At 40.1% G+C, this 26,324-nt stretch overlaps 1 protein-coding gene and 1 pseudogene across 4 annotated transcripts in view; one reads left to right on the top strand and one right to left on the bottom strand.

The window, feature by feature from the left end:
• LOC128582429 (zinc finger protein 260-like) overlaps positions 1 to 8,025 on the top strand; it is a 43,837-nt gene extending 35,812 nt beyond the window's left edge. For all 4 annotated transcript variants that reach the window (XM_053586349.1, XM_053586350.1, XM_053586348.1 and 1 more), the window contains one exon: positions 5,040 to 8,025. In XM_053586349.1, coding sequence (XP_053442324.1) covers positions 5,040 to 7,264 — 2,225 coding nt within the window. In that variant the 3' untranslated portion in view covers positions 7,265 to 8,025. The remainder of the gene's footprint in view (positions 1 to 5,039) is intronic.
• Positions 8,026 to 9,128: 1,103 nt separating this feature from the next.
• LOC128581025 (DNA dC->dU-editing enzyme APOBEC-3C-like) lies at positions 9,129 to 10,256 on the bottom strand (annotated as a pseudogene).
• Between the last annotated feature and the right edge of the window lie 16,068 nt (positions 10,257 to 26,324).

Below are 26,324 nucleotides of genomic sequence, written 5' to 3'. Positions count from 1 at the left end.
GGAGTTGATCTACTCTGATTATTCATATTGCCAGTTTTTCTGTTGATTTTGCTTCATGATTGTTTTTCACCGTTGCCTCTGGCCATCTTCAGAGTTGGGGAGGTGTCTCTCCAAGATTAGACCCCAGCAGGATCTATTGTTGCTGGATCTTTGTAGGGAGTGACTCTGTACAGTTCCTGAGGGGCTGCCCCAGCTAGGGAGTTCTGGTTGTGGAAGCAGCTCCGGCGTGTGACACACCCAGATCCAGCAACATGTAGGAGGTGGTGCACACAGTTCTGCGAGTGCCTGGCACCCAGTGACTTTGGCACAGAGATCCCAAGGCTTCAGCAGTCTCTGGCCAGGAGAAGGGCTCTGCACAGAGGCAGGGAGGGCTCCAGATGGCACACGGCTACCAGTATCCCTGGCCAGACGAGCAGGCCAGTGTGGAGCCCTGGAAGACACAGGAGGGAGGATGCAGGGTTGTGTGGCTCCCACAGTTCCTGGTCAGGGCATGCAGAGGTCCGGTGGGTGCGGGTCATGGGTTGGGGTTCGTGGCGCAGCTCTTATGGAGGTCCAGGCGGCACCATGCCCAGGAGTTTGAGGTTGCTATGAGCTGTGACGCCATGGCACTCTACCCAGGGCAACAGCCCGAGTCTCCAGTGTGCCCAAACCATCTCACTCTGCCCCTAAGGGTTAAGGCTGTAAGGCAGCTCAGTCCACGCCTTTAGGCTGCTCAGTCACTAGGTTACTAAGTCCTGCCCACTCCTTGCTCTGGGACCCTGAGGGCAGAGCTTGCCGGGGCAGTTCTCTACAGTGGCTCCCTGCGGCCCAGCTCAGTGGCTCAGTCTGGGGTCCTAGACAATGCCCAGAGTTCTCCGCATTCCTGCTCAAGCTCTCCCCAAGGCAGTTCAACTGAGTGCCAAGTCCAAAAACACCGAAACAGTTCACAGATAAGGCGTTTCCAGTTTGCAGTCTCACTGCTGCTTGTACTTATGGTTGCTGGTGGGATTACATCAATCAAACACACACAACCACTTGCCAGTTTCCACTGTTTTTGTCCTCCTCTTGGGGTCCAGAAGTCCCTTTCTGACTCCCTTTATCCTCAAAGGGATGATTATAGGAAGATCCCACCAGCCAGAGATGCCTGGAGTCTTATCTTCCCAGACTTACCGTGCCCAGTTGCAGGGAAGCTGTTACTCGGCCACCATCTTTAATCCACCTCACTTTAGATTTTGAGTTAAGTATTTATGGTAAAATTTAATGGGTAGCCACTCAAAGTTGAGAAAGGGGGTAGTAAAACTTCCCAAATTGTAAAGAAGATAAAATAAGAAATTACAAAGAACCAAGTCAGTGAAAATAAAAAGAAGACAGGTATAATGAAAATAATAGTAAAACTGTGACAAATGCAAACTACCAAGTAATATGTAGGTGACAACTTGATATGTTTGCATAATTACCATAATTGTATAATGAAAGGACTAAATTTACTTGTTGAAAGAGAAATTATCTAATTGGATCTTTAAAAATAATAAAATCTTACTAATATCCAAGATATTAAGTTTCAGTTCATTCTGATCACTTTCATATTTATAACTCCAGGATATTAGGCCCCCTCACACTCAGATTCAGTGTTTTACTTGCCTTAAGAAGATCCAGGAGGATATTCTGATCACTCTAATTTGGCAAGAACTATAATTAAAATCACTAATAAACGATGAATCTTCACTACTTATCTTTATTTATTAGGTTCTGTAAGGCTCTACTCTTACAACTGACAATCATGTTATTTTATTTTTCTTTCTCTGTTGTACTTTCTTACTGATGTTAGATACCTTTTATGGTTTTACTTTTGTAAACTGTCTTTTAAATGTTTTTGTATTTCACTCTCCAGTGATACCACCCCACAAATCTAACCAAATTGTTTCATTCTTTGATTATTCTAATTCCCTGATAAAATTAGACTTTTTGTTCCCAAAAGCTTCTAATATATCATGTTAACCTAGCTATGTGTTCTCCAATAGGTAACATGAAATTTGAATGTATCTTATTTAATGACTCTTGAATATGAGTACATCTGTGTCCTTGGCACAAAACTGGTACTAAACTCCATTTATTCCTTCTTTCTAGGTAGCACTCACATACATACTTTTCTTCCCTGCTGTTAACTCTGTCTTTAATTCCTACATTCTTGATAATTATTATTGGTTAGTGAAAAGTAGACAGAGTAGTATCTAGCTTATAGTAATGTTTTGTTATTTTTCCTATTATTTTTGGTATGTTTAAACCCATTTTAAATTTAAGCTAAAGGTTTTGCCTTTTTTTTTGTTTGTTTGTTTGAGACAGAGTCTCACTTTATCACACTTGAGAGAGTGCCATGGTGTCATAGGTCAGAGCAACCTCAAACTCTTGGGCTCAAGGGATCCTCTTCCCTCTGCCTCTGGAATAGCTGGGACTACAGGTGCCTGCCACAGTGCCTGGCTATTTTTAGAGATGGGGTCTCGCTCTGACTCAGGCTGGACTTGAACTACTGAGCTCAAGAAATCCATTTACCTTGGCCTCCTAGAGTGCTAGGATTACAGATGTGAGCCACTGCACCTGGCCAACAATTCACATCTTTTATGAAATATTTCTTGCCTGCTTTGATTTACATTATATACCACAGATTCTGATTCCTTATAGCAGATGGATGTTGAATGAGGTGACTGTATTATTATTATGCTTTCTCAAAAGAGTATGACTTGCTATCCAGCATATAATGGATATTTGATCATAACTTAATTGTGAATCTTGATGAGTGAGAGAGTCTTTCTATTTATTCATTTAGAAAACACTATCAAGGAATTACTTCTAAATGTACATGTTGAGTAAACCCCTAGATTCTTATTTTAAAAGTTTTAAAGGTTATATGAAACCTGAGGATTTGTGTTTTGAAAAAGCATACCACTTGTTAGGGCCATTAATTTTTTTTATCTACTCAGAGGTATTCAGAGAAAAAACATCTGTAACACCATAGTTTATAGTTAGAAAAGGAAATAAAAAATGACTAAAGTATTTTATGCCTGTAATCCCAGTTAACTTGGAAGGCTGAGGCAAAAGAATCACTTAATCCCAAGAGTTTGAGGTTGCTATGAGCTGTGACACCACTTCACTCTACCCAGGGTGACATGGTGAGACTCTGTCTCAAAAAACAAACAAAAGACTAAAGTATTTTAAATTTCAGCAGTAAACAGGCTTTGTGCATTTTATAGAAGAGTGTTCAAACTTGTGTTAGAGTGAGGTCTATAAAATGTAATTAATTTTTAATTTCAGTCTAAATAGAACTTGATATTATAGAAATGTTTGTGAAGCCTTACTTGGAAGAAGGTATGACACACACACATTGTGTTGCCCTGCAGAATGTGTAAGTTCTGAACAAAGCTAAATTGGGAATTGAAGCAGTTGGGTGAAACATTTGATCAGACTTTAACATTTATGGCAAATTAATAGTCTCAAATGTCTAGAACAGAAGATATTTATTATAGACATGTGGAGGGGTAGCTTGCACACCTAATATGAAAGTTGCTGATACAAAGTTCTTTTTCACCACCGCAGAATTTTAACTTCAATTTATTTTATCTAAAGATTCTTGGAAATAGTAAGCCCTGGACAGGTTTTTGAGCAAGGTCATCATTGTTATATTGCATTTTAGAACAGTCAGGTAACAACCTGAAATATAGCTTTCAATTCTCAGGGTGTATAAATGTAAATGACAATGAGTGTTCTAGGTCATGGCCTGCAAGGGTTTTACTGTAAATAAAACCCAAATATGTGGAAATCTGAATGTAAAAGCAAAATTGTGTATCAATATTGTATCAGAACAAGTTTAAAATAAGGAAAAGAGCTAAGCATGGTACCTCATGCTTGTAGGCCAAGGCAGGAGGATTGCTTGAGGTCAGAAGTTGAGGTCAGATTGCTTGAGGAAGAGCAGGATTCCCTGTCCACTAAAAATAGAAACAATGAACAGAGTGTGGTGGTGTGTGCTTGTAGTTCTAGCTCAGTATTTTTCAACCTTCCTAATGCTGCAGCCCTTTACTACAGTTTGTGTGGGTTGCACCCACAGGTTGATAACTGCTGTTCTAGCTACTTGGGAGGCGGCAGGAGAATCGCTTGAGCCTAGGAATTTGAGGTAACAGTGAGCTATAATGATGCTACTGCACTCTAGACCAGGTGACAACGAGGTCCTGTTTCCAAAAAAAAATAATGAAATAAGGGAAAGTTAGAATCCAATGTCAGGATAGGTTTACTTTTGAACAAATATTGAGAGAATAAAACTGAATGTACCAAAACTGGAAACAACTACTGGATCTGGTCCTATTGCAAGGATGGCTTGTTTCACGTCTTCTTGATCTTTCATTTACTTGTGTACATTGTTATTCCTTGTAAGCCGCAGGGATAGAGGAAGAATCAGAAATTAGGCTATAGAACTCTTTATTTAAACATGAAAAAATTAGTACTTTCAGAAATTTAATTTGGTATTAACAATATACTAAATAATGTTTCATGTAGCACAATAATAAAAAACAAAATAATAGAAATAGAATGAAATATGAAACATAAACTCTTGTTAGTATGTTAACTACAGTAATGAATGAGAAGAAAGTTATGTAAAATTTGATGTGCTTCTTTCAAATAAAACCATTCCTCTGATATTTCTACTAGTCTTCCTTGTCTCTTTCATTGTCTGAATTTCCCATTTCTGGATAAGCTATTTCTTTTCAAATCTGTTCTGTATTCACTCTACTTTGTGGTTATTTCTAACCTCTATAAACTTATATATTATGTTTGCAAATACATATTCGTAAATTGCCAGATATGTGCATTATAAATTCCCAGCCCCCTTTGTGCTTTGTTAGAATCTGTGGGGGTTTTTTGTTGTTGTTTTTTAAGCCAAAAGGATAGGGGATGTGGACATTTTGGATTGCGTTATTCCAGGAAACTATATTGAACAGTGTTTGTATATAAATGCAGTTTCATCATAAATATAAGATTCAGAAGTTATGGTTACTTTTTCTCATTTGTAGGAGATTGCAATGTTGATGATCAACTAGAACAGAGTCAAGAAATTCAGGAAAGACATTTCTGGCAAACTCCATTTATCAAGAACAAAATACTGACTGTAGAGAGAGGTAATGTATTAGGAAAAGTGTTCAAATTGGATATAGACCCAGTTTCTTCCTTAAAAATACCTTGTAAATGTGACCTATATGGCATAAATTTGCAGTACATTTCAGAATTAATTATCAGTAAGAAAAACTATTTAAGGCGTGATGACCTTAATGTGTACAGAGAATTGTTCCTCGATATTAACCATGAAAAAACTCATATGGGAGAGAAACCTTATGAATTAATTCAAAATAGAAAATACCTCAGTCATAATGAGGACTTCATTTCATATATGAAAATTCAAAATTTAAAGCAGTCCTTTGAATTTGAGAAATGTGAGAAAGATTTCCATGAGAAGGCAGTTTTTGTTACTCACAACCAAGCTTACACAGAAGAGAGTCCTTATGAACATAATAAATGTAATAAACTACTCTGTAGTCATTCAGCTCTCACTGTCCATAAAATGGCACAAAAAAGAGGAAACTTTCATGAATTTAATGAACATGGGAAAATTTTTGAAAAGTCAGTTCTTTTGAAACATAGAGTTCATTTGGAGGTGAAACACTATGCATGTATTGAAAATGCAGATAATTTTAGTAGATCAAGCTTTGCTAACACAGGAGAGAAAACATTTGAATGTAACAGATCAGGGGAGCCTTTGTACAAGAAGTTAGTACTTAACGCAACTCAGAGAACATATAGAGAAGAGAAAGTCTATGAATGTAATGAATGTGGAAAAGTGTTCCATGAAAAGTCAAAACTTACCACCCATCAAAAAATCCATACAGGGGAGAAACCCTTTGAATGTAATCAATGTAGGAAATGCTTCTCTAGGAAATCTCTTCTCACTTTACATCAGAGAATCCACACAGGAGAGAAACCCTATAAATGTAATGAATGTGGGAAATGCTTTTCTAGAAATTCACACCTTATAATACATCAGAGAACTCACACAGGAGAAAAACCCTATGAATGTAAGGAATGTAGAAAAAGTTTCTACCATAAGTCATATCTCATAGTACATCAGAGAATTCACACAGGGGAGAAACCCTATGAATGTAATCAATGTGGGAAAACCTTCATAAGTAACTCAGTCCTCACAATACATCATAAAACACACACAGGCGAGAAACCCTATGAATGTAATGAGTGTGGGAAATCTTTCTCTAGGAATTCATATCTTACAATACATCAGAGAACTCACACAGGTGAGAAACCCTATGAATGTAAGATGTGTGGCAGAACCTTTTGTCATAAGTCAGATGTCATTAAACATCAGAAGATTCACATAGGGGGAAAACCTTATGAATGCATTCAGTGTGGGAAAACCTTTAGTCGCAACTCAGGTCTAAAAGTACATCAGAGAACACACACAAAGGAAAAACCTTATGAATGTAGTGAATGTGGAAAATATTTTTCTGAGAAATCGGTCCTCACAGTACATCAGAGAATCCACACAGGGGAAAAACCATATAAATGTAATGAATGTGGTAAAACTTTCTATAATAAATCAGACCTCACTAAGCACCAGAGAACACACACAGGTGAGAAACCCTATGAATGTAAGGAATGTGGTAAATTCTTCTCTAGGAATTCATACCTTATGATACACCAGAGAACTCATACAGAAGAGAAACCTTATGTATGTAAAAAATGTGGGAAAACGTTCTGCTTTAAGTCAGACTATACAGTACATAAGAGAACACACAGAGGGGAGAAATCTTACCATTGTAATGAATGTGGAAAAACCTTCACTTGCAACTCAGTCCTCAAATCACATCAGAGAACACACACAGGGGAGAAGCCCTATAAATGTATTGAGTGTGGTAAATCCTTCTCTGAGAAGTCAGTCCTTACTGTACATCTGAGAATACACACAGGGGAGAAACCTTATAAATGTAATGAATGTGGGAAGTCCTTTTGTCATAAGTCAGATCTCACTAAACATCAGAGAACACACACAGGGGAGAAACCTTATGAATGTGATCAGTGTGGAAAAAGCTTCAGTTGCAACTCAGGCCTCAAAGTACATCAGAGAAGACACATGGAGAAAACCCATGAATGTAACAAGTATAGGATCATCTCTGAGAAATCAGTTCTCACAGTGTGTCCAAGGATACACAGAGGGGTAAAAATCTTATAAGTGTAGCAATGAGAGATATCTTTCTCTATGAATTTATACCTCAAAATATGTAGTAGAATTCACACAGCACATGACCCCTATAATGGTAAGGAACATGACGAATCTTTTACCAAAAGTCATCTTTCAAAGTAAATAAGAAAATACAAATAGGGAAAATAGTATATTACTGTAATGAATATTTGAAAATTTTTTGTAAGACAACTAAAAATATAGGTAGAAGGAACTCTACTAATGCATATAGGAAATGTGAGAAAATATTTTACTGTAAGTTAGAACTTATTAATAAACAACTTATATAGGAGATAATCCTCTGATGCAGCAGATATAGGTAAATAATATTCCAGAAAATGGCCATTAATAAAAATCAGTGAAACGAGAACTTAGGAAAAATCGTCAACATCTTGGTGTGGTTTTTGAGATATTTACTAATTTTATATTTGAGAAATAATAGAGGTAGTAAAGAATGCAGCAAATATAGTTGACCCTGTGTCAAGAAATGCCATTTTACTGAGCAAGGTAATTCATAATTGAGATGAAGTGAAGGCATTCACTTTGAAGGCATTAATAAAAGTTCAGATTTTATTGTATCTCAAGATTGTATTAAAGAAAGCCTGTTAACTTAGGAAATATGGATAGAAATTTTCTTCTAGATACAATGTTATAGTGACAGTCATGTTGTATTCTGCCCGATTTTTTTGTGAAAATCTAACTGGAAATAGACTTTTATAAAAATATAAATTGTAACATGAACATTTTATAAAAGCATAAATAAATTGAATACTCAGTTTCTGATTCCAGTTTGGGGGGAATGTGTGTCAGTGTGTGACCCTTTCATGAGCTATCATGTGTCTATTTTTTTTTTTTTTTGAGACAGTCTTTGTCACACTGGATAGAGTGCGGTGTCATCTCAACACACTGCAACCTCAAACTCCTGAGTTCAGGGAATCCTCCTTCCTCAGTCCCAGCTCCCAGGTAGCTGGGACTACAGGTGTGCACTACTGCATCCAGCTAATTTTTCTATTTTTTAGTAGAGATGGGGGTCTCCCTTTTGCTCAGACTGGTCTCAAACTCCTATTCTCAAGCATGCCTCCTGCTTCAGCCTCCCAGAGTGGTAGAATTCCAGGCATGAACCCCTGCACCTAGTCCATCACATATCTTGATTAGTTTGTTCCCCAATTAAACTACTATCTCTGCGTGTATTGCCTAATGGTCTATTTCATCCAAGAACTTATCCCTGGGGAATCAGGATGGCCCATCCTCTTACCATAACATACACTAGAACCAGCTATAGGCAGTGGGATATACCTTGGCCTTCAGGCTGGGTCTGCCTCCTCTTGCTTGGTGCAGAAAACTAGAAACAACTTTAAGGGTGTATATGTAGCTAGAAGGCTTCCTAGAATCCCCTAGGATAACTGACCTTAGTGTTCAAATTCAGATTCTCAAGAAGCTCAGTGGGAGTAGCTTTCTTGAATCCAAGCCTGTTGACTTGATTATAGCCCACCCTTTTAGGTGGGCTGGTGTAATATTTGATAACATAACCCTGATGTACCTATTGTAGCTTAGAAGTATTGCAAAAGTAGTTGGAATTAAGTGCATACTGTCCAAACCCTCTTCATTTAACCCTTACCCTGACCTTGGTGTTCAAATTCAGATTCTCAAGAATCTCAGGGGGAGTAGCTTTTTTTTTTTTCCCTTCAAAATTAAAATTCAGAACAAAGAGAAAGTCAGGAATTTTATAAAAAGGGGAAATGTTAGCTATTGCTCTTTCAGAAGGTTCATTGGCACAGGTAATGGTTCGGAATGCTGGCAAGTTCCACCCGTAGCAGCCACGGTGGGTGACCACCCTGGACTGGAGTAGGTCATCTCAGAGGCTAAAAATCTTCTTCAGCTGGGTAATCAGTAATTGATAATTTTCGTTTAATTGGTTCCAAGGCACGAATCGCATTCCTGAATTGTACACCAACTCAGCCCAACAGTATTTAAATTCTTTAAGGGACATGATGTGTACTTGGGCCCCTTCCTGAAACACCCTGCGAAGCACCTGCTGTATTTCTGGGCAATATATATAGTAGAGGTGGGCAGCAAAGATGGTCAGGCTCACGTTTGGGTTACTGGTCAGAAAGTTAACCACATGCCATGCACAGTGAGCACAGGGACTCCAGGATATGTACCAGGTGACCTCATAGTGGTGGTCAGGGGGCATCTGCTTCTGGAACCAATACAGGAAGCCCACTTCTGCATGAGGAGAGGTCCTGGAAAAGACCTGGTTTCAGAATACCCCCCTGTGGAAGGAGCCAGGTGAGTTGCTGTTCTCGTTTCCTTTCACCTCAAAGCACAGCCAGGTGTCCTTCTGACCACAGAGGGCAGGTGTGTTGTTGAACTGCTTATAGAATGTGTTTGGAAACATTCCCTCCATTAGCTCACTGAGAATCTCATTCAGCCGGGTGACCAGGAACTCGTAATTTTTCTTCAGTCTGTTCCAACGCGTGACCCAACGCGTTCCCCAGTAGTCCACAAAGTTTTCCCAACAGTGTTGAAATTCTTTAGAGGACATGATGTACACCTGGGTCCCTCCCTCAGTCATCCTGAGCAGCCCCTGGCGGTAATCCTGTCTCCAGAAGTGGTAGAGGCGGGCAGTGTAGATGGTCAGGCTCACATTTTCATGTGTGGCCAGAAAGGCAGCCACTTGCCACGCACAGTTGTCACAGGGACTCCAGGACATGTACCAGGTGACATTCTAGTAGTGGTGATGGGACAGCATGGGCCTGACCCAGGTCAGGAAGCACATTTCTGTGTGCCAATGAGAATATCAAGGGCCCTAATTTTGAAAGACCCCACTGTAGAAGGAGCCAGGTGAGTTGCTGGTGGTGGTTTTCACCTCAAAGCACAGCCAGGTATCATTGTGGTGAGAGAGGAAGGGTCTGTTGTCAAAGTGGTAGCAGAATGTTTTCAGATACATTTGCTCCATAGGGCCTCTGATCTGTGGAATCATCCTACAGCCTTGTCCCTGCCCTCCTCTTTGTCTGGGGCAGTAAGGTTTCATTTTCTGCTTTGGTCGGGAGTAGCTTTCTTGAATCCAAGCCTGTTGACTTGATTATAGCCCACCCTTTTAGGTGGGCTGGTATAATTTTAGTGTAATATTTGATAACATAACCCTGATGTACCTATTGTAGCTTAGAAGTATTGCAAAAGTAGTTGGAATTAAGTGCATACTATTCCCCAACCCTCTTCACTTAACCCTTACCACCTTCAAGCCCTATTCTAGATTTTGTGTTTGTTAATTTTTTGTCTCACTACTTTTATCCTTTCTTTACATATATGCACATATATTATATATTTTTTTTTTTGGCCGGGGCTGGGTTTGAACCCGCCACCTCCGGCATATGGGACCGGCGCCCTACCTGCTGAGCCACAGGCGCCGCCCTGCACATATATTATTGTGTATGTCTAACAACACATTATTGTTTTGCAAGTATTTATATTGGGGGACTATGTGTTCTTCAACTTTTGTCTTCAAATGATGATTTTAACCTTTTTATGTATTGATATATTAAGCTTTAGTTAATTTTAATATAGTGTATGACTTTATACGTGTTATAAATATATTATTCATTCTCTTATTTATAAAAACTCCTAATTTGTAGTTTCACTTTTTTTTTTGTAGTTTCACTATGAAAACAATAATCTGTGAAAACTTTTACGAAACAACCCAGGTATAATTTAAACATGTAAAATATACTTTATATTAGAATATATTAGAATTTCTATTTATATTATATTAGTCATATTTAAATCTTATTCTTGCAGGTGGACATCATCTTTGGGTTTTGTGTGCAGTTCCTGGCTTTTATGGTCTGTGGTTCTGATGAAAGTTCAATTTTCATATATGGTCTGTGGTTCTGATGAAAGTTCAATTTTCATAGTCTTTCTGGTGTCATTTTGTTTTGTTTATTTTATCTAGTACAGCTGGTTCTCCCATTTGTGCCCAGTGGTGGTGCTGCCACATGAGGGTGACACAGGAATTTCTCCAGGCTAGGCTATAAGGTGTCTCCTGATGGAGATGAGGGAGATTCTTAGGCCTCATAAAGACCAAGAGGCTTCCTTTCCTGCACAACACTTGTCTTGGCTGGGTCTCACTTGCCTTAGTCTATTGGGAAAGGGATGCATTTCCTCAGCTTGCTTATTGTTGGGAGATTATCCATATCTGTCCTCCTTACCAGGGGTTTCAGGCTGACTAAAAGTTGTAAAAAGGAATTCCTTTTTACTTCAGGGAGAAGAATGAGCTTACCAGGACTGCTTTCTGTTGCTAGATTGGGAGTTGGGAAATGCTGGGTCTCAGTCACCTTATTCTGTTTAGTGGAGAGAGAGAGAGAAGATACTGTTTATTGAGTTGTTCCTCCATTTCTCAGGTCAGGTACCAGTTAACATGTTTATCACTTTTCAGAGTTTTCCTTTACTTGTCCTATGTTACTTCCAGAGTAAGTGTTTAGCAAGAGGAACAGGGAGAAGTGGGAGCATGTCATTTTTCTAAAGACTTTATACCAATAGTTTGCTTTTTTTTCCTTCGAGACAGAGTCGCATTATGTCGCCCTCAGTAAAGTGCTGTGGTGTCACAGCTCACAGCAACTTCAAACTCTTGGGCTCAAGCAATTCTCTTGCCTTACCCTCCCTTGCAGATGGGACTATAGGCACCCTCCCACACACAACCCCTGGCTATTTGTTGTTGTTTTTTAATTTTTTTGTTCAGCAGGCCCAGGCCGGGTTCGAACCCATCAGCCCAGGTGCATGTGGCCAGCACCCTAACCAGTGAGCTAGAGGCATTGAGCCTGCTTTTGTTTTTTATTTATTCCATCTATTTTTCCTCCTTATGTGCCTCTTACAATATATGTTTTTCTTTTTTTTTATTTTTTTTTTATTAAATCATAACTGTATACATTGATATGATCATGGGGCATCATACACTCGCTTCATAAACCATTTGACACATTTTTATCACAGTGGTTAACATAGCCTTTCTGGCGTTATCTCAGTTACTGTGCCAAAACATTTACATTCTACATTTACCAAGTTTCGCAAATACCCCTGTAAGATGCACCACAGGTGTGATCCCACCGATCCCCCTCCCTCTACCCACCCACCCCTTCCCACTTCCCCCTATTGTTAAGTTGTAGCTGGGTTATAGCTTTCATGTGAGAGTCTCAAATTAGTTTCATAGTAGGGCTGTGTACATTGGGTACTTTTTCTTCCATTCTTGGGATACTTTACTAAGAAGAATATGTTCCAGTTCCATCCATGTAAACATGAAAGAGATAAAGTCTCCATCTTTCTTTAAGGCTGCATAGTATTCCATGGTATACATATACCACAATTTATTAATCCATTCGTGGATTGATGGGCACTTGGGCTTTTTCCATGACTTAGCTATTACGAATTGGGCTGCAATAAACATTCTGGTACAAATATCTTTGTTATGTTGTGATTTTTGGTCTTCTGGGTATATGCCCAGCAGAGGGATTACAGGATTGAATGGCAGATCTATTTTTAGATCTCTGAGTGTTCTCCATATATCTTTCCAAAAGGAATGTATTAATTTGCATTCCCACCAGCAGTGCAGAAGTGTTCCCTTTTCTCCGCATCCACGCCAACATCTCTGGTCTTGAGATTTTGTGATATAGGCTAGTCTCATTGGAGTTAGATGATATCTCAAAGTAGTTTCGATTTGCATTTCTCTGATGATTAAAGATGATGAGCATTTTTTCATATGTCTGAAGGCCTTGCGCCTGTCTTCTTCAGAGAAGTTTCTCTTCAAATCCCTTGCCCAGCCTGCGATGGGATCCCTTGTTTTTTTCTTGCTGATGCGTTTGAGTTCTCTGTGGATTCTGGTTATTAAACCTTTGTCAGAGATATACCCTGCAAATATCTTCTCCCATTCTGAGGGCTGTCTGCTTGCTCTGCTTACTGTGTTCTTAGCTGTGCAGAAGCTTTTTAGTTTGATCAAGTCCCAGTAGTGTACTTTTGAAGCTGCTTCAATTGCCCGGGGGGTTCTCCTCATGAAATACTCACCCAATTTCTTCAAGGGTTTTCCCTGCATTCTCCTCTAGTATTTTTATAGTTTCATGTTTGAAGTTTAAATCTTTAATCCAATGAGAGTCTATCTTAGTTAATGGTGAAAGGTGTGGGTCCAATTTCAGTCTTCTGCAGGTTGCCAGCCAGTTCACCCAGCACCATTTGTTAAATAGGGAATCTTTTCCCCACTGAATGTTTTTAATTGGCTTGTCAAAAATCAAATAGCGGTAAGTAGCTGGATTCATCTCTTGGTTCTCTATTCTGTTCCAGATATCTACTTCTCTGTTTTTGTGCCAATACCATGCTGTTTTGATCACTATCGATTTGTAGTAAAGTCTGAGGTCTGGTAGTGTGATTCCTCCTGTTTTGTTTTTATTTCTGAGTAATGTCTTGGCTATTCGAGGTTTTTTCTGATTCCATATAAAACGAAGTAATGTTTTTTCAAGATCTTTAAAATATGACAGTGGAGCTTTAATAGGGAGTGCGTTGAAATTATATATTGCTTTGGGTAGTATGGACATTTTGATAATGTTGATTCTTCCTAGCCATGAGCATGGTATGTTTTTCCATTTGTTAACATTTTCAGCTATTTCTTTTCTTAGAGTTTCATAGTTCTCTTTATAGAGATCTTTCACGTCTTTTGTTAGGTAAATTCCCAAATATTTCATCTTCTTTGGCACTACTGTGAATGGGATAGAGTCCTTAACTGCTTTTTCAATTTGACTGTTGTTGGTGTATATAAAGGCTACCGATTTATGAATGTTGATTTTGTAACCTGAGACGCTGCTGTATTCCTTGATCACTTCTGGGAGTTTTGTAGTAGAGTCCTTAGTGTTTTCCAGATACACAATCATATCATCTGCGAAGAGCGAGAGTTTGATCTCTTCTGACCCTATATGGATACCCTTGATCGCCTTTTCTTCCCTAATTGCGGTGGCTAAAACTTCCATTACAATGTTGAAAAGCAATGGAGACAATGGGCAGCCTTGTCTGGTTCCTGATCTGAGTGGAAATGATTCCAATTTAACTCCATTCAATATGATATTGGCTGTGGGTTTGCTGTAGATAGCCTCTATCAGTTTAAGAAAAGTCCCTTCTAGACCAATTTTCTTGAGTGTTCTGATCATGAAGGGATGCTGGATATTATCAAAAGCTTTTTCTGCATCAATTGAGAGAATCATATGGTCTTTGTTTTTTAATTTGTTTATGTGCTGAATTACATTTATAGATTTACGTATATTGAACCAGCCTTGAGACCCTGGGATAAAACCAACTTGGTCATGATGTATAATTTGTTTGATGTGTTGCTGGATTCTGTTTGTTAGGATCTTGTTGAATATTTTTGCATCTATATTCATTAGTGATATTGGTCTATAATTTTCTTTACTTGTTGGGTCTTTTCCTGGTTTGGGGATCAGGGTGATGTTTGCTTCATAGAACGTGTTGGGTAGTCTTCCTTCTTTTTCTACATTTTGGAACAGGTTGAGTAATATAGGTACTAATTCCTCTTTAAAGGTTTGGTAGAATTCTGACGTGAAACCATCTGGTCCCGGGCTTTTCTTTTTAGGGAGGTTTTGTATAGTTGATGCTATTTCTGAACTTGATATGGGTCTATTCAACATTTCCACTTGATTCTGGTTAAGTCTTGGAAGGTGGCGCGCTTCCAAGTATCGGTCTATTTCCTTCAGATTTTCATATTTCTGAGAATAAAGTTTCTTGTAATATTCATTAAGGATTTTTTGGATTTCTGATGAGTCTGTGGTTATTTCGTCTTTGTTGTTTCTGATTGATGATATTAGAGATTTTACTCTTTTTCCTGATTAGGTTGGCCAGAGGTTTATCTATTTTATTGACCTTTTCAAAAAACCAGCTTTTTGATTTATTGATCTGTTGTATTATTCTTTTGTTTTCAATTTCATTTAATTCTGCTCTAATTTTGGTTATTTCTTTTCTTCTACTGGGTTTGGGGTTGGAATGTTCTTCCTTTTCCAGTTGTGTGAGATGTCCCATTAAGTTGTTAACTTCCTCTCTTTCCGTTCTCTTGAGGAAGGCTTGCAGTGCTATAAATTTCCCTCTTAGAACTGCCTTTGCAGTGTCCCAGAGGTTCTGATAGTTTGTGTCTTCATTGTCGTTTTGTTCCAAAAAATTGGCGATTTCTTTCTTAATCTCATCTCTGACCCGGCTATCATTCAGCATAAGGTTATTTAACTTCCATGTTTTTGTATGGGTATGCAGATTCCTGTTGTTACTCAATTCAAGTTTTATTCCAGGATGGTCCGAGAAGATGCATGGAATAATTTCTATTCCTTTAAATTTATTGAGGTTAGACTTGTGACCTAAAATGTGGTCAATTTTGGAGTAAGTTCCGTGGGCTGATGAGAAGTATGTATATTCAGTTCTGTTGGGATGAAATGTTCTGTAGATGTCTGCTAAATCTAAATATTGGATGGTTAGTTTTAAATCTAAGATTTCTTTGCTCAGCTTCTTTCTGGAGGATCGATCCAACACTGCCAAGGGAATGTTGAAATCTCCGACGATTATGGAGCTGGAGGAAATCAAGTTGCTCATGTCTGTTAGAGTTTCTCTTATAAATTGAGGTGCATTCTGGTTGGGTGCATAGATATTAATAATTGAAATCTCATCATATTGAGTATTACCCTTAACAAATATGAAGTGACCATTCTTGTCCTTCCTTACTTTTGATGGCTTAAAGCCTACTGTATCTGCAAATAAAATTGCAACACCTGCTTTTTTCTGATTACCATTTGCCTGAAATATGGATGACCATCCTTTCACCCTGAGTCTGTATTTGTCTTTTAAGTTGAGATGTGACTCTTGTATGCAACAAATATCTGGCTTGAGTTTTTGTATCCAGTCAGCTAACCTATGCCTCTTTAGAGGACAGTTTAAGCCATTCACATTGATGGAGAGTATTGATAAGTCTGGTGGAATTTTGGGTATCGAGTTTTTCAAAGGTCCAGTGGACATTTTTAATCCTTTCGCCAGTGTGGAAGTTGGAGTTTGATCCGAAGTTTCTGAGTGAGTTTACTTTTGTGGTATAGGATTGGGTTGGTCATTGTGGAGGATAGGTCTGAGAACATCCTGAAGAGCTGGTTTACTTATGGCAAATTTTTTCAACATATGAATGTCATTGAAGTATTTAATTTCTCCATCATAGATGAAACTCAGTTTAGCTGGATACAAGATCCTAGGTTGAAAGTTTTTTTGCTTTAGGAGATTAAAAGTTGATGACCAGCCTCTTCTGGCTTGAAAAGTTTCAGCAGAGATATGCAGTTATTCTAATATTCTTACCTTTGTACGTTATAGTTTTCTTTCGCCGGGCTGCTTTGAGAATCTTCTCTTTCATGTTAACTTTAGTGAAGCTAATTATGATATGTCTGGGGGATGACTTATTGGGGTTGAATCGTGCTGGGGTTCTGAAACTGTCTGCTATCTGAATTTCAGATTCTCTAGGCATGTCTGGAAAATTTTCTTTCATAATTTCATGCAGAAGGGCCTCTGTGCCCTTGGAGGCGACTTCATCCTTCTCAGAAATTCCTATAATCCTTATGTTGCTTTTTTTCGAATTATCTGAGAGTTCTCTGAGTGAGTGATACATTTTTGCTCTCCATTTCTCTTCCTCTTTGAGAGATTGGGAGCGTTCGAAGACTTTATCTTCAATGTCAGAAATCCTTTCTTCTGCTTGCTCCATTCTGTTACTGAGGGATTCTACTGTATTTTTCATATCTTTGAGGGCTGTAAGTTCTTGCTTCAGTGTGTCTAAGTCTTTGGTGGTTTTGTCTTTAAATTTGTTAAATTCTTGAGACAATTTTTGAATTTCTCCTTGAATTCCTAATTCCATTTTATTAATCTTGTCTGCAATCCAAATTCTGAATTCGATTTCTGACATTTCAGCCAGTTGTTTATGAATGGGATCTTCAATCATATCTGCCGTATCTTTTCTTGGGGGGGGTTGATCTATTCTGGTTATTCATGTTACCAGAGTTTTTTCGCTGATTCCGCCCCATGGTTATTTTACTCCCTTTGGTTTTTCCCCTGGGGTTTTATCGAGGGCCCGTACAGTGTTGTGGCCTGAGAAACTGGGGCCCTGTCTGGTGTGGTGGAGTAAAGTGGTTCTGTCTTGCTTTCAGCTGGTTTCTGTTCGATCCTATTGCAACTTCTACTCTGGCTTGAAGTCTCAGCTGTGTGGAAAAATCAGCAATTAAGTCACCCCGCCTGCCCACCTCTGGCCCCAGTTGGAAAAGGAGAATCAAACCTTCCTACAATCGCACACCCAGGGCACCGCCTGAAAAGTCCTCAGTCTATTAGCCCAGTTCAAAAGGTCCAAATCCGCTGTCTCAATCGGCACTTGTCTCGGGTGGGAGAGTTCAAGAGGTCTCTGGGAACTGGATCACAGGGGCCTGGTGACTCCTCTGACACAGTTCACCCCAGTGCAGCGTGGAGTCAGGAGGAGCCACCCAGCAAACAGAGCAGTCTAGGAAGGTTGACGTCTCCTTCCCCACTTTGCCCCTCCGTCGGACCCAGTCACTGGTATCTCTGCAGATGGCTAAACCAGTTGCCTGCAGTGAACAGACACTCCAGGGGTTTGCACCTGCCTGAATCACAAGGAAGTCTGCCAGGCCCCCTCAGACTGCCACTATCTAGCAGGAGGAGATGGGGCCTGACATCTTTGAGTGTTTGATGCAGGTGATGGGAAGGAGGTGTTCACTCAGGCTTAGCCCCGTCCCTGATGGATGCTGCTAACAGAACAGAACAGAACAGAACAGACAACTTTGCGGGGTTCTGTCTCTGTTCCTGTCGAAATCGCCTACAGAAGACGGGCTGTTTTGAGTTCAAACGTCTTTGCTGCTGGAGATTTGCGTTCGAACACCTCTCTGGGTCGGCCCCGCCCTGGAAGTTTCCCGGGTTTGTGAGCTGTGTCAGGAAATCCTCCGCTCAGCTCACCGGTGGCCTCCTCTGGTTGCCCAGGGAGACAGGGGTGTGGCCTCAGAATATCCAGAAGTGAGCGTTCTGCCGTTAAAGAAAAAACGGCTGTTGATCTACCTCCAGGGAACTGCTGCTCTGGTGTGGGCACTCAGGCGACCCTTTTCTCCTCTGTCCCGCGCCCCAGAGTCAGCACTGAGCGGCCGCAGTTGGTGCTGTGTCCACACCCCTCAAGAGATCCCCCAAGAATCAGAACTGTTGGGGGATGGGCCCCCAGACCCCGATTGGGAGTGGGGGGGTGGGAAGCTAGAGTTTCATTCAGTTTTACGCAACACTACGGCCCAGGGAGGGCTCCTGCACTGCACGGCAGGGAAGTGCCGCCAAGGCTTGATTTCCCCTCAGCAGAGTGCCCTCTCCTCGTTCACGTGTCCCAGAGTCAGCGCTGACCTGACGCAGCTCAGGCACTGTGCACTCCCCTCGAGAAATCACCCAAGGATCCGAACTCCGGGGGATAGGCCCTCAGACCCCAAGTGAGAGTAGGGGCTCTCAGCTCTCAGCGGGGAAGCTAGAGTCTTATTCAGTCTTGTGCCCCGTAATGTTGCCCGGGGAGGGTTGGTGCACTGCACTGCAGGGAAGTGCCGCCAAGGCGTGACTCCCCTTCAGCCCGGTGACCTCTCCTCACTCGCGCGCCTCAGAGTCAATGCTGACCAGTCGCAACTCGGGGACTGTCCACTCCCCTTGAGAAATCACCCAAGGATCCGAATTCCTGGGGGACAGGCCTCCAGACCTCAGTGGGCGGGAGGGGAGCGCTGGGGATTCAGGGTTGCCGGCAAAGGATTCCCAAAGTTTTATTCAGCCCTATGTCCGGCAGGAGAACGCCACGGCACCCCAGTAGGGGAGGTAGGTCCAGTTTTTAGAAGGTCTCTCCCTGGAGTGTAGTGGGAGGGCCTTTAATTTCTGCCCGCTTGTTCAATTGTGGGGCTCTTGAGCCGGTCTCATGGGGGAGGGGGACTCCCGTCCGCCTGGTGGTGGATTTTGTACCTTTTGTTTGCGTCCTTGTGATCACAGCTTGCCTCAGCGGTGTTGATGTACGTTCTTCAACCTTCTCTCTTGGTGAGGCTCAAGTCCACCAGGACACCTACTAAATTCCTGTCCCTTAACTCTCCTTCTGGATGGGAGCCTCTGTTGAAAGCTGGCTTCAGTCCGCCATCTTGTCTCCGCCCAATATATGTTTTTCATATTCCATTTAGTCAGCAATATTGGCTTAACTTTAAAAAATCATCACATAGGTCTTTCTTTAAAGTGTACATTATGTTTTTAAATTTTATCACAGTCTACCTTCAAATAATAAATCATGTACCCTTAACGTACAAAAAGTACAAAAAAGCATTCTTTTTTTTTTTTTATTGTTGGGAATTCATTCAGAGTGCAATAAGCCAGGTTACACTGATTGCAATTGTTAGGTAAAGTCCCTCTTGCAATCATGTCTTGCCTCCATAAAGTGTGACACACACCAAGGCCCCACCCCCCTCCCTCCTTCCCTCTTTCTGTTTCCCCCCCATAACCATAATTGTCATTAATTGTCCTCATATCAAAATTGAGTACATAGGATTCATGCTTCTCCATTCTTGTGATGCTTTACTAAGAATAATGTCTTCCACGTCCATCCAGGTTAATACGAAGGATATAAAGTCTCCATTTTTTTTAATGGCTGAATAGTATTCCATGGTATACATATACCACTGTTTGTTAATCCATTCCTGGGTTGGTGGGCATTTAGGCTGTTTCCACATTTTGGTGATTGTAAATTGAGCTGCAATAAACAGTCTAGTACAAGTGTCCTTATGATAAAAGGATTTCTTTCCTTCTGGGTAGATGCCCAGTAATGGGATTGCAGGATCAAATGGGAGGTCTAGCTTGAGTGCTTTGAGGTTTCTCCATACTTCCATCCAGAAAGGTTGTACTAGTTTGCAGTCCCACCAGCAGTGTAAAAGTGTTCCCTTCTCTCCACATCCACGCCAGCATCTGCAGTTTTGAGATTTTCTGATGTGGGCCATTCTCACTGGGGTTAGATGATATCTCAGGGTTGTTTTGATTTGCATTTCTCTAATATATAGAGATGTGCCGCACCCCCGGCATCTAGCCGGGGTGAAGTGGCGCTGTCCGCGTTGTAAAACGCATGGATAGGTGGTATGTGCTCCCCGGAGCGAAACCCCCAGCGCCCCCAGTATGCGACAGCAGCGCAGAAGTTGCCTAGCATACTTTTTGTTGAACGTAATGACTCACGAGGTGCGGCATAAAAGCCTAAAAAACCTTTGCTCTGAAACCTGTCTGTTCAGTTGAATGCCTGATTGTTTTGAGAAACTAAGAATAAACATAATGACTTACTGATCCACAATTAAACACAGCAAGAATGGCTGTGCTGAACTCAGTGGCTCCAAGAGAGCCTGCACAACAGCACGTCCCTACCATAAATGTCAGTGACTTGAGACAATGCAGGCACGGCAAACAAGATGTTCCAACATGACATACACTATCACCACCTGCAGTAAAACTTTACTTAGAAAAACATCTTACTTCACTAATTTTCATATGTAACACAAATCAATAGAGTAGTTTAATGTTTAACAAACAATGAATCAAAATATAGTTACTAATAAGAGTAAAAATACATAGAAAATATATATAGAAGTAGTCAAGCATTATACATAAAAGAATATGTTCAACTGTTTTTAAAAGAGATCATAAGAAACTGAGACCAATTACAGAACTAAGAGAAGTCACAAACCTTGACATTCCTAGATAAGGGGAAGCAACCAGGTGTTACTGATAAACCACCTCCCTAGAGCAAAAACCTTGAAAAGATAAACCACCTCCCTCTGACACCTCCCTCTGGAGAGCAAAAACCTTGAAAACATATAGTGCATGATAAACCACATATGGAAACACAAAGATAATTTACAAGCATGAGCAAAATAATGATTACATTGTTTAAACCCTGGGAAGAAAATGTATAAATACCAGACTTAAAAATCAATAAAGTACAGCTGCTTTCTTCATCACTCGTGGTGTGTGGCAGTTTGTCATTTCATCCTGCGTCGACCTTTTCAACCAACCTGTACCGTTCACCCTGAGCACCCTCGGACTGAGGCCCATCGACCGGCGGGCCGCGACAGAGATGATGAACATTTTTTCATGTGTTTGTTAGCCATTCGTCTGTCGTCTTTAGAGAAATTTCTATTCATGTCTCTTGCCCATTGATATATGGGATTGTTGGCTTTTTTCATGTGGATTAATTTGAGTTCTCTATAGATCCTAGTTATCGAGCTTTTGTCTGATTGAAAATATGCAAATATCCTTTCCCATTGTGTAGGTTGTCTCTTTGCTTTGGTTATTGTCTCCTTAGCTGTACAGAAGCTTTTCAGTTTGATGAAGTCCCATTTGTTTATTTTTGTTGTTGTTGCAATTGCCATGGCAGTCTTCTTCATGAAGTCTTTCCCCAGGCCAATATCTTCCAGTGTTTGTCCTATGCTTTCTTGGAGGATTTTTATTGTTTCATGCCTTAAATTTAAGTCCTTTATCCATCTTGAATCAATTTTTGTGAGTGGGGATAGGTGTGGGTCCAGTTTCAGTCTTTTACATGTAGACATCCAGTTCTCCCAACACCATTTATTGAATAGGGAGTCTTTCCCCCAAGGTATGTTCCTGTTTGGTTTATCAAAGATTAGGTGGTTATAAAATGTTAGTTTCATTTCTTGGTGTTCAATTCGATTCCAAGTGTCTATGTCTCTGTTTTTGTGCCAGTACCATGCTGTCTTGAGCACTATGGCTTTGTAGTACAGACTAAAATCTGGTATGCTCATGCCCCCAGCTTTATTTTTGTTACAGAGAACTGCCTTAGCTATACGGGGTTTTTTCCGGTTCCATACAAAATGCAGAATCATTTCTTCCAAATCTTGAAAATACAATGTTGGTATTTTGATAGGAATGGCATTGAATAGGTAGATTGCTTTGGGAAGTATAGACATTTTAACAATGTTGATTCTTCCCATCCATGAGCATGGTATGTTCTTCCATTTGTTAATATCCTCTGCTGTTTCCTTTCTGAGGATTTCATAGTTTTCTTTGTAGAGGTCCTTCACCTCCTTCGTTAGGTATACTCCTAGGTATTTCATTTTCTTTGAAACTATGGTGAAGGGAGTTGTGTCCTTAATTAGCTTCTCATCTTGACTGTTATTGGTGTACACAAAGGCTACTGACTTGTGGACATTGATTTTATATCCTGAAACATTACTGTATTTTTTGATGACTTCTAGGAGTCTTGTGGTTGAGTCTTTGGGGTTCTCTAAGTATAAGATCATGTCGTCAGCAAAGAGGGAGAGTTTGACCTCCTCTGCTCCCATTTGGATTCCCTTTATTTCCTTGTCTTGCCTTATTGTATTGGCTAGAACTTCCAGCACTATGTTGAATAGTAAAGGTGACAGAGGACAACCTTGTCTGGTTCCAGTTCTAAGAGGAAAAGCTTTCAGTCTTACTCCATTCAGTAAAATATTGGCTGTGGGTTTGTCATAGATAGCTTCAATCAGTTTTAGAAATGTGCCACCTATGCCTATACTCCTTTTTGTTTGTGTCTTTTCCTAGTTTTGGTATCAGGGTGATGTTTGCTTCATAGAATGTGTTGGGGAAGATTCCTTCTTCCTCAATTTTTTGGAATAATTACTGCAGTAGAGGAATAAGCTCTTCCTTGAAGGTTTGATAGAATTCTGTAGTGAAGCCATCTGGACCAGGGCATTTATTGGTTGGAAGCTTTTTTATTGTTTCTTTGATCTCAGTGCTTGAAATTGGTCTGTTCAGGAGCTCTATTTCTTCCTGGCTGAGTCTAGGGAGAGGGTGTGATTCCAAATATTGATCCATTTCTTTCACATTGTCAAATTTCTGGGCATAGAGTTTCTGGTAGTATTCAGAGATGATCTCTTGTATGTCTGTGGGATCAGTTGTTATTTCCCCTTTATCATTTCTGATTGAGGTTACTAGAGATTTTACTTTTCTATTCCTCGTTAGTCTGGCCAATGGTTTATCTATTTTATTTATTTTTTCAAAAAACCAACTCCTTGTTTCATTAATTTTCTGAATGATTCTTTTGTTTTCAATTTCATTGATCTCTGATTTGATGTTGGATATTTCTTTTCTTCTACTGAGTTTAGGCTTAGATTGTTCTTCTTTTTCCAATTCTATAAGATCTCTTGTGAGATTGTTGATGTGCTCTCTTTCTGTTTTTCGAATGTAGGCATCTAAAGCGATGAATTTTCCTCTCAAAACTGCTTTTGCAGTATCCCACAGGTTTTGGTAGCTTGTGTCTTCATTGTTGTTATGCTCAAGGAAGTTCATGATTTCCTGTTTTATTTCTTCCTGCACCCATCTGTTCTTCAACAGAAGATTGTTTAATTTCCATGCCTTTGGATGGGGTCGAGCATTTTTGTTAGAGTTGAGTTCCACCATTAGTGCCTTATGGTCTGAGAAGATACAAGGTAAAATTTCAAGTCTTTTGATTCTGTTGATATTTGTTTTGTGTCCCAGGATATGATCAATTTTTGAGAATGTTCCATGGGGTGATGAGAAGAATGTATATTCTTTATCTTTGGGATGGAGTATTCTATATGCATCTATCAAGCACAGTTGTTCTAGGGTCTCATTTAAATCTCTTATATCCTTGTTTAATTTTTGTTTAGAGGATCTGTCCAGCTCTGTAAGAGGAGTGTTAAGGTCCCGTGTTATTATGGTATTATCAGTTATCATATTGCTCAGACTGAGTAAGGTCTGTTTCAAGAATCTGGGAGCATTTAAATTGGGTGCATAGATATTTAGAATTGAAATGTCTTCTTGTATTTTTCCCTTGACCAATATAAAGTGACCATCTTTGTCTTTTTTGACTTTAGTTGCTTTAAATCCACATGTATCTGAAAATAAGATTGCAACTCCTCTTTTCTTCTGAATTCCATTTGCCTGAAAAATTGTCTTCCAACCCTTGACTCGGAGCTTAATTCGTCTTTTGAAGCCAGGTGTGTTTCTTGCAGACAGCAAATGGATGGCTTGTGTTTTTTAATTCAGCCAACCAATTTATGTCTCTTCAGTGGGGAATTCAGCCATTAACATTTATTGAGATAATTGATAAGTGTGGTAGTATTCTATTCGTCTTATTTGGTGAGAGTCCATTGCTTAGTTTTATCTTTTGCATCAGTGTGGAGGTTAGGTTCTGGCCTTTAATTTCTGAGTTCTTACTTTGCTGCTGATCCATTGTGGTCAGTGTGCAGAACAGGTTGAAGTATTTCCTGTAGAGCTGGTCTTGTTGTGGCGAATTTCCTCAATGTTTGTATATCCGTAAATGATTTGATTTCTCCGTCAATTTTGAAGCTTAGCTTAGCAGGGTACAGAATTCTGGGCTGGAAATTGTTCTGTTTAAGTAGATTAAAGGTAGATGACCATTGTCTTCTTGCTTGGAAAGTTTCATTAGAGAAGTCTGCGGTCACTCTGATGGATTTGCCCCTGTAGGTCAACTGGTGCTTACTCCTGGCAGCTTGCAGAATCTTTTCTTTTGTCTTGACTTTGGACAGGTTCATCACAATGCGTCTTGGAGAAGCTCGGTTAGAGTTGAGGCGACCTGGGGTCCGATAGCCCTCTGAAAGCAGTGTGTCAGAATCTTTGGTGACATTTCGGAAGTTTTCTTTTATAATATTCTCTAGTATGGCTTCCATTCCTCTGGGGCATTCTTCTTCCCCTTCTGGAATTCCTATAACTCGTATGTTGGTACGCTTCATAAAGTCCCATAATTCTGATAGTGAATGTTCTGTTTTCTCTCTCTTCTTTTCTGCCTCTTTTACTATCTGATTTATCTCAAAAACTTTGTCTTCTACCTCTGAAATTCTTTCTTCTGCATGGTCTAACCTGTTGCTGATACTTTCCATTGCATCTTTAAGTTCCCTGATTGACTGTTTTATTTCCTTCAGCTCTGCTATATGCTTTTTATATTCTTCATATCATTCATCTCTTATTTGATTCTGTTTTTGAATTTCCTTTTGGTTAATTTTCACTTTATTAGCAGTTTCCTTCATTGTTTCCATCATTTCTTTCATTGTTTTCAACATGTGTATTCTAAATTCCCTTTCTGTCATTCCTAACATTTCTGTATAGGTGGAATCCTCTGCAGTAGCTACCTCATGGTCCCTTGGCGGGGTTGTTCTGGACTGGTTCTTCATGTTGCCTGGAGTTTTCTGCTGATTCTTCCTCATGAGTGATTTCTTTTATCTGTTTCCTTGCCCTAATTTTCCTTTCACTTCCTCTTGCTCTTTAAGTTCTCGTGCCTGTGGAAGTTGCGGGCGGGTTTAGACGGGTTGAACACACATGACCACTTGTCGGTTTTCCACTGTTTTAGTCCTCCTCTTGGGGTCCAGAAGTCTCTTGCTGACTCCCTGTATCCTCTCAGGGGTGATGATAGGCAGATCCCACCAGCCAGAGATGCCTGGAGTCCTATCTCCCCGGACTCACGGTGCCCAGATGCAAGGAAGCTGTTACTCGGCTGCCATCTTGCTCCGCCTCCCAAAAAAGCATTCTTAACATATCCCCTCTCCTATTTTACCCTATGGTGATAATTTGTTTCTATGTTTCCTATTTATCGCACAGTATATGTTTATGCTTACTTTAAACAATTACCTTTTTAGCCAAGCACAGTGGCATACGCATGTAATCCCATCTACTGAGGAGGGTAAATTGGAAGGATCCTTAGAGCTCAGGGGTTTGAGACCAACATGGGCAACATAATGAGACCATATCTCAAACAAACAAACAACGACGACAAATCCACCAGTGGAGAGGGAGGGGGTATATTGGCCAACTAGAGGCAGCTTTCATCAGAAGCTCCCTTCTATAAGAGTGAAAATTGGACTGAAGCAAACTCAGAGTAATTGAAATTGGGGATCAGATTACAAGTGGAGAAATCAAGGCATTCAGCAACCCCACTGATACAAACCAGGAGGATGAAGATGAGAGAGAAGGA

This window comes from Nycticebus coucang, chromosome 3 (assembly GCF_027406575.1).
Source record: "Nycticebus coucang isolate mNycCou1 chromosome 3, mNycCou1.pri, whole genome shotgun sequence".
NCBI lineage: Eukaryota > Metazoa > Chordata > Mammalia > Primates > Lorisidae > Nycticebus > Nycticebus coucang.
This window is presented reverse-complemented; position numbering and strand designations above follow the sequence as displayed.